Below are 12,694 nucleotides of genomic sequence, written 5' to 3' on the forward strand. Positions count from 1 at the left end.
GTATGACCATCGATGGTTTTAACTATCGATGGCCATACCTTTTATTAGAATGACTGGCCCCTAGGCCAATCAGAACCATGGGCTGGGGCTTTTTGGGTGTCGGGTGGATCCATGTCTAAGAACACAAACAAACTAGCCGGTTATGCTCGGACTGTGATGGAGGGAGACCATCTGGTTCTCCCCCAATCAGTGACAATAATATTTTACATCTGTCATAAACAATCGATGGTCATCCCTCGTCCAGAGCGCAGGATCCCCCAGACCACCATAGCCCAACGCTTCACTACGCCCGACATCGGCAGTGCACCGAATCAGGCCCTATGACATCCAGATAAACACGTAAAGCCAAAAGCCTGAGCAGCTTCTGAGGGCACTGACCGAACACTGGCTTGTAGGAGGGGCATAAAGGGGGAGGAGCAGTCATAAAGTGCCAGCTCCCACTTCTATACCCCACTACCTCCAGTGTCCCCTAGTGGTGGAAGGAGAAATACAATTATTAACAGGACTCAGGGGGCAGAACATCACTCTTCAAACATTTATTAAAGGAAGAAGAAAATAAATCACTTATCATACAATTATGGGAACCCAATGGACAACGAAGACTGGGAAATGTATTACGAATGATAACTAGGCCATCTACTGTGACACAAGTCCAAATCGTGCACACGGGATTCTACTGTGTTTATTTACTAAGAAGGGCGTTGTATTGAAGATAGGATGTTGCCCATTTAGCACCTAGAAGAGAATAGTCTTATTGGTTGACCAAAGCAACATCCCATCTTAGTAAATAAACCCCTATGAAGGTGTATCTCCTCCTTGTCCGCTCACCACTTTTCCCCTGTATGAAGCCTCTCGTGTTTATGAAGACCCGATTTCTGTATAAAAGATTTCCCGCACACAGCGCACGAAAACGGCTTCTCCCCAGTGTGAATCCTCTGGTGCCTCACAAGTTCCGATCTCACTGGAAAACGTTTCCCACACTCGGGACACGGAAACGGCCTCTCTTTCCGGTGCCATATCTGATGGGCCTTGAGTGACGATTTCACGGGAAAACATTTCCCACAGTCGGCGCAAGAGAAGGGCTTCTCACTAGCGTGAACTAACTGGTGCCTACTGAGATGCGCCTTCAGCGCAAACCATTTGCCGCACACCGAGCAGGGGAAGGGCCGCTCGCCCGTGTGGCTCCTCTCGTGCGTGGTGAGCGAGGACTTCTGCGTAAAACGTTTCCCACACACAGGGCATGGAAACGGCTTCTCGCCGGTGTGAGTTTTCAGATGATGAACCAGATTGGGCTTTTGGCTGAAACATTTCCCACACACGGTACACAGGAACGGCTTCTCCCCCGTGTGAGTCCTCTGATGTTTTACCAGGTGCGACCTGCCGGTAAAACATTTCCCACACTCGGAGCAATGGAACTCCTTATCGCCCGTGTGATTTTTCTGATGGGTGTTGAGATTCTGTTTGTCGTTGAAGCATTTCCCACAATCTAGACATGGGAAGGGCTTCTCACCAGTGTGGATCCTCAGATGATGGACAAGACGCGACTTGCAAGGAAAACATTTCCCACACTCAGAGCAAGGAAATGACTTCTCGACTGAGTGAATCTTCTGATGCTGAACGACAGAAGACTTGTGCGTAAAACGTTTCCCGCAATCGAAACACGAGAACGGCTTCACCCCGGTGTGGACACTCTGATGCTGGATGAGGTTTGATTTGCGCTTAAAACATTTGCCGCACTGGGGACACGGGAATGACTTTTGGGCTGGGTAAGTCCTCTGAAGACCCACAGTCTCAGGGAAGTACGGCTCAGAGGGTCCAGGTGATACATCAGCATTTTCGAGCACTGACAGTATATTTGGGTTAATGGGGTTGTCTGGTATAAAGTCTTTATCTTCTGTTTCCCAATATGCAGACAAAACGAGAGGTTCCCCTGTGGTATTCTGCATGATGGTTCCATCTAGTGGGAACAAAATAAGTATATCAGGGACTTTGGTTATAGCAAGAATCAAAGTCACTGTTACACAATCAGTAACACATTTATTAGGAAGACATCATGTCCCAAGAAATGAGGGAAGTCAATGACAATGTGCGGGGAGGAGACTGGTCAGATTTCTGGGCAGGTAACACACAGTGACATGATGTGAGGGGGAGAGCAGGAGTATAATAGGGGCTGATGGCTCCTGATGTATGAGATACACCAGAGAGTGCGGGGAGGAGACTGGTCAGATCTCTGGGCTGGTAACACACAGTGACAGTATGTGAGGGGGAGAGCAGGAGTATAATAGGGGCTGATGGCTCCTGATGTATGAGATACACCAGAGAGTGCGGGGAGGAGACTGGTCAGATCTCTGGGCTGGTAACACACAGTGACATGATGTGAGGGGGAGAGCAGGAGTATAATAGGGGCTGATGGCTCCTGATGTATGAGATGCACCAGAGAGTGCGGGGAGGAGACTGGTCAGATCTCTGGGCTGGTAACACACAGTGACATGATGTGAGGGGGAGAGCAGGAGTATAATAGGGGCTGATGGCTCCTGATGTATGAGATACACCAGAGAGTGGGGGGAGGAGACTGGTCAGATCTCTGGGCTGGTAACACACAGTGACATGATGTGAGGGGAGAGCAGGAGTATAATAGGGGCTGATGGCTCCTGATGTATGAGATACACCAGAGAGTGCGGGGAGGAGACTGGTCAGATCTCTGGGCTGGTAACATACAGTGACATGATGTGAGGGGAGAGCAGGAGTATAATAGGGGCTGATGGTTCCTGATGTATGAGATACACCAGAGAGTGCGGGGAGGAGACTGGTCAGATCTCTGGGCTGGTAACACGCAGTGACATGATGTGAGGGGAGAGCAGGAGGATAATAGGGGCTGATGGCTCCTGATGTATGAGATACACCAGAGAGTGCGGGGAGGAGACTGGTCAGATCTCTGGGCTGGTAACACACAGTGACATGATGTGAGGGGGAGAGCAGGAGTATAATAGGGGCTGATGGCTCCTGATGTATGAGATACACCAGAGAGTGCGGGGAGGAGACTGGTCAGATCTCTGGGCTGGTAACACACAGTGACATGATGTGAGGGGGAGAACAGGAGTATAATAGGGGCTGATGGCTCCTGATGTATGAGATACACCAGAGAGTGCGGGGAGGAGACTGGTCAGATCTCTGGGCTGGTAACACACAGTGACATGATGTGAGGGGGAGAGCAGGAGTATAATAGGGGCTGATGGCTCCTGATGTATGAGATACACCAGAGAGTGCGGGGAGGAGACTGGTCAGATCTCTGGGCTGGTAATACACAGTGACATGATGTGAGGGGGAGAGCAGGAGTATAATAGGGGCTGATGGCTCCTGATGTATGAGATACACCAGAGAGTGCGGGGAGGAGACTGGTCAGATCTCTGGGCTGGTAATACACAGTGACATGATGTGAGGGGGAGAGCAGGAGTATAATAGGGGCTGATGGCTCCTGATGTATGAGATACACCAGAGAGTGCGGGGAGGAGACTGGTCAGATCTCTGGGCTGGTAATACACAGTGACATGATGTGAGGGGGAGAGCAGGAGTATAATAGGGGCTGATGGCTCCTGATGTATGAGATACACCAGAGAGTGCGGGGAGGAGACTGGTCAGATCTCTGGGCTGGTAATACACAGTGACATGATGTGAGGGGGAAAGCAGGAGTATAATAGGGGCTGATGGCTCCTGATGTATGAGATACACCAGAGAGTGTAGGGAGGAGACTGGTCAGATCTCTGGGCTGGTATCACACAGTGACATGATGTGAAGGGGGAGAGCAGGAGTATAATAGGGGCTGATGGCTCCTGATGTATGAGATACACCAGAGAGTGCGAGGAGGAGACTGGTCAGATCTCTGGGCTGGTAACACACAGTGACATGATGTGAGGGGGAGAGCAGGAGTATAATAGGGGCTGATGGCTGCTGATGTATGAGATACACCAGAGAGTGCGGGGAGGAGACTGGTCAGATCTCTGGGCTGGTAACACACAGTGACATGATGTGAGGGGGAGAGCAGGAGTATAATAGGGGCTGATGGCTCCTGATGTATGAGATACACCAGAGAGTGCGGGGAGGAGACTGGTCAGATATCTGGGCTGGTAACACACAGTGACATGATGTGAGGGGGAGAGCAGGAGTATAATAGGGGCTGATGGCTCCTGATGTATGTGATACACCAGAGAGTGCGGGGAGGAGACTGGTCAGATCTCTGGGCTGGTAACACACAGTGACATGATGTGAGGGGGAGAGCAGGAGTATAATAGGGGCTGATGGCTCCTGATGTATGAGAGAAGAGATTGCTGTAGTGACAGAACAAGGATAATATGTGACTCTGTACTTAGTGATTATTACTCACCTGTGCTGATTTCTGTAGTGATTTCCTTCTCCTTACACTGCTGATCACCCGTCACATACATCTCCTCTTCTATCTCTACTACTTTGATATCAATCAGATCTCCATCCTGAATTCATCAATAATACCATAAAAAAAAGATTAAACTTCATTAATTCACAATCAGAAGACACTAAATTATTTTATTTTGTGAGGCCTCTATTCCACCTACCTGCTCCTCCTGTGGGACACTGTGATTCTCCTCTGTATGGTCCTGGGAATACAGAGGACGGGGACATCTCTCTGGGGTATTCCTGTTACTGGGCCCATCTGTAGGAGACACGCAGTGACTGAGGACATGGTATATATGTGATTATCCTGGGAATACAGAGGATGGGGACATCTCTCTGGGGTATCTCTGTTACTGGGCCCATCTGTAGGAGACACACAGTGACTGAGGACATGGTATATATGTGATTATCCTGGGAATACAGAGGACGGAGACATCTCTCTGGGGTATTCCTGTTACTGGGCCCATCTGTAGGAGACACGCAGTGACTGAGGACATGGTATACATGTGATTATCCTGGGAATACAGAGGACGGGGACATCTCTCTGGGGTATTCCTGTTACTGGCCCCATCTGTAGGAGACACGCAGTGACTGAGGACATTGTATATATGTGATTATCCTGGGAATACAGAGGACGGGGACATCTCTCTGGGGTATTCCTGTTACTGGGCCCATCTGTAGGAGACACGCAGTGACTGAGGACATGGTATATATGTGATTATCCTGGGAATACAGAGGACGGGGACATCTCTGGGGTATTCCTGTTACTGGCCCCATCTGTAGGAGACACACAGTGACTGAGTACATGGTATATATGTGATTATCCTGGGAATACAGAGGACGGGGACATCTCTCTGGGGTATTCCTGTTACTGGGCCATCTGTAGGAGACACACAGTGACTGAGGACATGGTATATATGTGATTATCCTGGGAATACAGAGGACGGGGACATCTCTGGGGTATTCCTGTTACTGGCCCCATCTGTAGGAGACACACAGTGACTGAGTACATGGTATATATGTGATTATCCTGGGAATACAGAGGACGGGGACATCTCTCTGGGGTATTCCTGTTACTGGGCCCATCTGTAGGAGACACACAGTGACTGAGGACTTTGTATATATGTGATTATCAGATGCTGTGTATCTATGTGGCCCCATAGCTGCTTTCTCCATTACACTACATGACAGTCTCCTCTTACCCAGTGATGTGAGGGGCCGGTGATTCTCCATCATCACGTCCTTGTACAGACCCCTGTGTTCCTCTATATACTCCCACTCCTCCATGGAGAGATAGACAGTGACATCACCACACCTTATAGGAACCTGACGCACACAATGATACAGTCATCACCCAAACACATCCCCCGGTGTTACTGTATAACGTCCCATTCCCAGCAGTCACCGCTCCGGTCACATTCCCCGGTGTTACTGTATAACGTCCCATTCCCAGCAGTCACCTCTCCGGTCACATCCCCCGGTGTTACTGTATAACGTCCCATTCCCAGCAGTCACCGCTCCGGTCACATTCCCCGGTGTTACTGTATAACGTCCCATTCCCAGCAGTCACCTCTCCGGTCACATCCCCAGGTGTTACTGTATAACGTCCGATTTCCAGCAGTCACCTCTCCTGTCACATCCCCAGGTGTTACTGTATAACGTCCCATTCCCAGCAGTCACCTCTCCGGTCACATCCCCCGGTGTTACTGTATAATGTCCCATTCCCAGCAGTCACCTCTCCGGTCACATCCCCCGGTGTTACTGTGTAACGTCCCATTCCCAGCAGTCACCTCTCCGGTCACATCCCCAGTGTTACTGTATAATATCCCATTCCCAGCAGTCACCTCTCCGGTCACATCCCCCGGTGTTACTGTATAACGTCCCATTCCCAGCAGTCACCTCTCCGGTCAGTAGCTGAATGATCTTGTTGGTGAGTTCCAGGATCTTCTGGTCATTGTGCCTCTCATGTATCAGTGAGTGAGGTGGAGGCACCGGGATGGGGTGCTGGGTCCTGTCTAGTCCTGCTGTCACATGAGGACGGCCGCTGGGTGTCACAGGCTTACCAGAGATCTTCACTACTAGGTAATCCTGTAAAGTAAAGGAGAAGCAATCAGCACAAAGTAACTTCGTTGAGTCCCACTTACGACCAATGAACCTATGTAGAGTGATTATGTGGAGAATTTGGGAAACTTCAGAACTTTCCACGGCTGGATACAGACCCCCTATAATTATATATAAATAAACTATTGATATTTAGAAAGTCAAATTAATGCTCAAATCAAGGAGAACTTTCTAATCAATAAGAATGGCGGAGGGTGATATATATTGCAGTGCTAGGTTACATTGACGATTGGATGTGTTGACCTTGGATCCGTAACCCCTCCAATACAATAATTGACACTAGGAGATATTAGAATCAGAGATGGAAGGCTTGTTCTTCTTAACGGTCTCAGGGTGAGCTTGAGGGGGGTGTAGGGTTATGGACAGAATGGAAGGGATGGAGGGAGGCATTACTAGAGGATAGAAGATTGAGCCAGGAATAGGCGTGAAAGAAGGAGTAGAACCCTGAATGATCAGCAGGAACAAGACAGGAGAAGTCCATCATGAACCAACCACCAGGCCCAGTATGAAAGCGGTCAGTGGTGTGAGAAACCCAATATTATACTGCATTAGAGAAGCAAACCAAATCTGGGTCCCCACCTACTTATGGGAGGGGGATTTTGGTAGCTTCCAATTGCGTGCAAGTTGGCGCCTAACTATACAGGCAATATGATGCTACTGTCACACTCCCAGGCCAAACCTCCCCCCCAGGCAGGTCCCTGAGTTAGTAATAGATATAAGAGTGATGTCACTGTGATGCTCCCAGACCCCCTCACTTCCCCGGTCAGGTCCTTGTGTCAGTAATAGAGATAAGAGTGACGTCACTGTGACGCTCCCAGACCCCCTCACCTCCCCAGTCAGGTCCCTGTGTCAGTATTAGAGATAAGAGTGATGTCACTGTGACGCTCCAAGACCCCCTCACCTCCCCAGTCAGGTCCCTGTGTCAGTAATAGAGATAAGAGTGATGTCACTGTGATGCTCCCAGACCCCCTCACCTCCCCAGTCAGGTCCCTGTGTCAGTATTAGAGATAAGAGTGATGTCACTGTGACGCTCCAAGACCCCCTCACCTCCCCAGTCAGGTCCCTGTGTCAGTAATAGATAAGAGTGATGTCACTGTGACGCTCACAGACCCCCTCACCTCCCCAGTCAGGTCCCTGGGTCAGTAATAGAGATAACTGTGATGTCACTGTGACGCTCCCAGACCCCCTCACCTCCCAGGTCAGGTCCCTGTGTCAGTAATAGAGATAAGAGTGATGTCACTGTGACGCTCCCAGACCCCCTCACCTCCCCGGTCAGGTCCCTGTGTCAGTAATAGAGATAAGAGTGATGTCACTGTGACGCTCCCAGACCCCCTCACCTCCCCAGTCAGGTCCCTGTGTTAGTAACAGAGATAAGAGTGATGTCACTGTGACGCTCCCAGACCCCCTCACCACCCCCCCCCCCAGTCAGGTCCCTGTGTTAGTAACAGAGATAAGAGTGATGTCACTGTGACGCTCCCAGACCCCCTCACCTCCCCGGTCAGGTCCCTGTGTCAGTGATAGAGATAAGAGTGACGTCACTGTGACACTCCCAGACCCCCCTCACCTCCCCGGTCAGGTCCCTGTGTCAGTAATAGAGATAAGAGTGATGTCACTGTGACGCTCCCAGACCCCCTCACCTCCCCAGTCAGGTCCCTGTGTCAGTAATAGAGATAAGAGTGATGTCACTGTGACGCTCCCAGACCCCCCTCACCTCCCCAGTCAGGTCCCTGTGTCAGTAATAGATAAGAGTGATGTCACTGTGACGCTCCCAGACCCCCTCACCTCCCGGTCAGGTCCCTGGGTCAGTAATAGAGATAACTGTGATGTCACTGTGACGCTCCCAGACCCCCTCACCTCCCCGGTCAGGTCCCTGTGTCAGTAATAGAGATAGTGATGTCACTGTGACGCTCCCAGACCCCCTCACCTCCCCAGTCAGGTCCCTGTGTCAGTAATAGATAAGAGTGATGTCACTGTGACGCTCACAGACCCCCTCACCCCCCCAGTCAGGTCCCTGTGTTAGTAACAGAGATAAGAGTGATGTCACTGTGACGCTCCCAGACCCCCTCACCCCCCCCCCCCCCAGTCAGGTCCCTGTGTTAGTAACAGAGATAAGAGTGATGTCACTGTGACGCTCCCAGACCCCCTCACCTCCCCGGTCAGGTCCCTGTGTCAGTGATAGAGATAAGAGTGACGTCACTGTGACACTCCCGATCCCCCCTCACCTCCCCGGTCAGGTCCCTGTGTCAGTAATAGAGATAAGAGTGATGTCACTGTGACGCTCCCAGACTCCCTCACCTCCCCAGTCAGGTCCCTGTGTCAGTAATAGAGATAAGAGTGATGTCACTGTGACGCTCCCAGACCCCCCTCACCTCCCCAGTCAGGTCCCTGTGTCAGTAATAGATAAGAGTGATGTCACTGTGACGCTCCCAGACCCCCTCACCTCCCCGGTCAGGTCCCTGTGTCAGTAATAGAGATAAGAGTGATGTCACTGTGACGCTCCCAGACCCCCTCACCTCCCCGGTCAGGTCCCTGTGTCAGTAATAGAGATAAGAGTGATGTCACTGTGACGCTCCCAGACCCCCCTCACCTCCCCGGTCAGGTCCCTGTGTCAGTAATAGAGATAAGAGTGATGTCACTGTGACGTTCCCAGACCCCCTCACCTCCCCAGTCAGGTCCCTGTGTCAGTAATAGATAAGAGTGATGTCACTGTGACGCTCACAGACCCCCTCACCCCCCCAGTCAGGTCCCTGTGTTAGTAACAGAGATAAGAGTGATGTCACTGTGACGCTCCCAGACCCCCTCACCACCCCCCCCCCCCCAGTCAGGTCCCTGTGTTAGTAACAGAGATAAGAGTGATGTCACTGTGACGCTCCCAGACCCCCTCACCTCCCCGGTCAGGTCCCTGTGTCAGTGATAGAGATAAGAGTGACGTCACTGTGACACTCCCAGACCCCCCTCACCTCCCCGGTCAGGTCCCTGTGTCAGTAATAGAGATAAGAGTGATGTCACTGTGACGCTCCCAGACCCCCTCACCTCCCCAGTCAGGTCCCTGTGTCAGTAATAGAGATAAGAGTGATGTCACTGTGACGCTCCCAGACCCCCCTCACCTCCCCAGTCAGGTCCCTGTGTCAGTAATAGATAAGAGTGATGTCACTGTGACGCTCCCAGACCCCCTCACCTCCCGGTCAGGTCCCTGGGTCAGTAATAGAGATAACTGTGATGTCACTGTGACGCTCCCAGACCCCCTCACCTCCCCGGTCAGGTCCCTGTGTCAGTAATAGAGATAGTGATGTCACTGTGACGCTCCCAGACCCCCTCACCTCCCCAGTCAGGTCCCTGTGTCAGTAATAGATAAGAGTGATGTCACTGTGACGCTCACAGACCCCCTCACCCCCCCAGTCAGGTCCCTGTGTTAGTAACAGAGATAAGAGTGATGTCACTGTGACGCTCCCAGACCCCCTCACCCCCCCCCCCCAGTCAGGTCCCTGTGTTAGTAACAGAGATAAGAATGATGTCACTGTGACGCTCCCAGACCCCCTCACCTCCCCGGTCAGGTCCCTGTGTCAGTGATAGAGATAAGAGTGACGTCACTGTGACACTCCCAGACCCCCCTCACCTCCCCGGTCAGGTCCCTGTGTCAGTAATAGAGATAAGAGTGATGTCACTGTGATGCTCCCAGACTCCCTCACCTCCCCAGTCAGGTCCCTGTGTCAGTAATAGAGATAAGAGTGATGTCACTGTGACGCTCCCAGACCCCCCTCACCTCCCCAGTCAGGTCCCTGTGTCAGTAATAGATAAGAGTGATGTCACTGTGACGCTCCCAGACCCCCTCACCTCCCCGGTCAGGTCCCTGTGTCAGTAATAGAGATAAGAGTGATGTCACTGTGACGCTCCCAGACCCCCTCACCTCCCCGGTCAGGTCCCTGTGTCAGTAATAGAGATAAGAGTGATGTCACTGTGACGCTCCCAGACCCCCCTCACCTCCCCGGTCAGGTCCCTGTGTCAGTAATAGAGATAAGAGTGATGTCACTGTGACGCTCCCAGACCCCCTCACCTCCCCAGTCAGGTCCCTGTGTCAGTAATAGAGATAAGAGTGATGTCACTGTGACGCTCCCAGACCCCCTCACCTCCCCGGTCAGGTCCCTGTGTCAGTAATAGAGATAAGAGTGATGTCACTGTGATGCTCCCAGACCCCCTCACCTCCCCGGTCAGGTCCCTGTGTCAGTAATAGAGATAAGAGTGATGTCACTGTGACGCTCCCAGACCCCCTCACCTCCCCGGTCAGGTCCCTGTGTCAGTAATAGAGATAAGAGTGATGTCACTGTGACGCTCCCAGACCCCCTCACCTCCCCGGTCAGGTCCCTGTGTCAGTAATAGAGATAAGAGCGATGTCACTGTGACGCTCCCAGACCCCCTCACCTCCCCGGTCAGGTCCCTGTGTCAGTAATAGAGATAAGAGTGATGTCACTGTGACCTCACCTCCCCAGTCAGCAGGTAGATGATCTCCAGGGTGAGGCCTAATATTGTCTCAGTCACATGATTTTTGTCCTCATCCATCCTTGAGACAGTCATAGTACATATAGAAAGCCCCTGTGTTAAAGACAAAAAAAAACAAAGCATTATCTTATGACATCAGTAGAGGTAAGAGAGACGTATATGCTGCATTCTGTGGGTATATCCGTCATTAGGATGTACAGTAAGAGATAAGAGATGTGCTGGACATTTATATGATAGACATTGGGGATTACTGTGTACAGAATACAGAATTTGACATTAAACACGCAAGACTGGCGAGTGATGGCGGCTTTATGGTAATTAGCAAGAGCAATCCTGACTCTGCTGCACCTGCACCCTGACCTGACACTATGGTCTGCTCCATCTGTATTTCAATCAGAAGAAATAAGAGCCTGCTCCAATTGTATTATAACAGGACACCAGAGTCTGCTACACCTGCATCATAATAACAGGTCACCAGAGTCTGCTACACCTGCATCATAATAACAGGTCACCAGAGCCTGCTCCACATGTATCATAATAACAGAACACCAGAGCCTGCTCCACATGTATCATACAGGACACCAGATCCTGCTCCACATGTATCATACAGGACACCGGATCCTGCTCCACATGTGTCCTAATAACAGGGCACCAGATCCTGTTCCACCTGTATCATAATCACAGGGCACCAGAGTCTGCTCCACATGTATCATAATAACAGGACACCAGAACCTGCTCCACCTGTATCATAATAACAGGGCACCGGATCCTGCTCCACATGTGTCATAATAACAGGGCACCAGAGCCTGCTCCACATGTATCATACAGGACACCAGATTCTGCTCCACATGTATCATAATAACAGGGCACCAGAGCCTGCTCCACATGTATCATACATGATACCAGATCCTGCTCCACATGTATCATAATAACAAGACACCAGAGCCTGCTCCACATGTATCATACAGGACACCAGAGCCTGCTCCACATGTATCATAATAACAGGACACCAGAGCCTGCTCCACCTGTATCATAATAACAGGGCACCGGATCCTGCTCCACATGTGTCATAATAATAGGGCACCAGAGCCTGCTCCACATGTATCATACAGGACACCAGATTCTGCTCCACATGTATCATAATAACAGGGCACCAGAGCCTGCTCCACATGTATCATACATGATACCAGATCCTGCTCCACATGTATCATAATAACAAGACACCAGAGCCTGCTCCACATGTATCATACAGGACACCAGAGCCTGCTCCACATGTATCATAATAACAAGACACCAGAGCCTGCTCCACATGTATCATACAGGACACCAGATCCTGCTCCACATGTATTATACAGGACACCAGATCCTGCTCCACATGTATCATAATAACAAGACACCAGAGCCTGCTCCACATGTACATACAGGACACCAGAGCCTGCTCCACCTGTAGCATCATAACAGGACAACAGAGCCTGCTCCACCTGTATCATAGTAACAGGACACCAGAGCCTGCTCCACCTGTAGCATCATAATAGGACAACAGAGCCTGCTCCACCTCTATCATAGTAACAGGACACCATAGCCTGCTCCACCTGTATCATAATAACAGGACAACAGAGCCTTCTCCACCTGTATCATAATAACAGGA

At 50.9% G+C, this 12,694-nt stretch overlaps 1 protein-coding gene across 1 annotated transcript in view; it reads right to left on the reverse strand.

The window, feature by feature from the left end:
• Positions 1 to 511: 511 nt before the first annotated feature.
• The window catches only part of LOC146009940 (uncharacterized), a 12,381-nt gene continuing 198 nt past the window's right edge, over positions 512 to 12,694 (reverse strand). Inside the window, exons 2-7 of the mRNA XM_083150608.1 lie at positions 11,029 to 11,139; positions 6,328 to 6,516; positions 5,631 to 5,754; positions 4,590 to 4,687; positions 4,382 to 4,487; positions 512 to 1,957 (exon numbers count right to left, since the gene is read on the reverse strand). Of these exons, the coding sequence (XP_083006734.1) occupies positions 825 to 1,957; positions 4,382 to 4,487; positions 4,590 to 4,687; positions 5,631 to 5,754; positions 6,328 to 6,516; positions 11,029 to 11,121 (1,743 nt within the window). The 5' untranslated portion in view covers positions 11,122 to 11,139 and the 3' untranslated portion in view covers positions 512 to 824. The remainder of the gene's footprint in view (positions 1,958 to 4,381; positions 4,488 to 4,589; positions 4,688 to 5,630; positions 5,755 to 6,327; positions 6,517 to 11,028; positions 11,140 to 12,694) is intronic.

The sequence above is a fragment of the Crinia signifera genome, chromosome 6 (assembly GCF_055691185.1).
Source record: "Crinia signifera chromosome 6, ASM5569118v1, whole genome shotgun sequence".
NCBI lineage: Eukaryota > Metazoa > Chordata > Amphibia > Anura > Myobatrachidae > Crinia > Crinia signifera.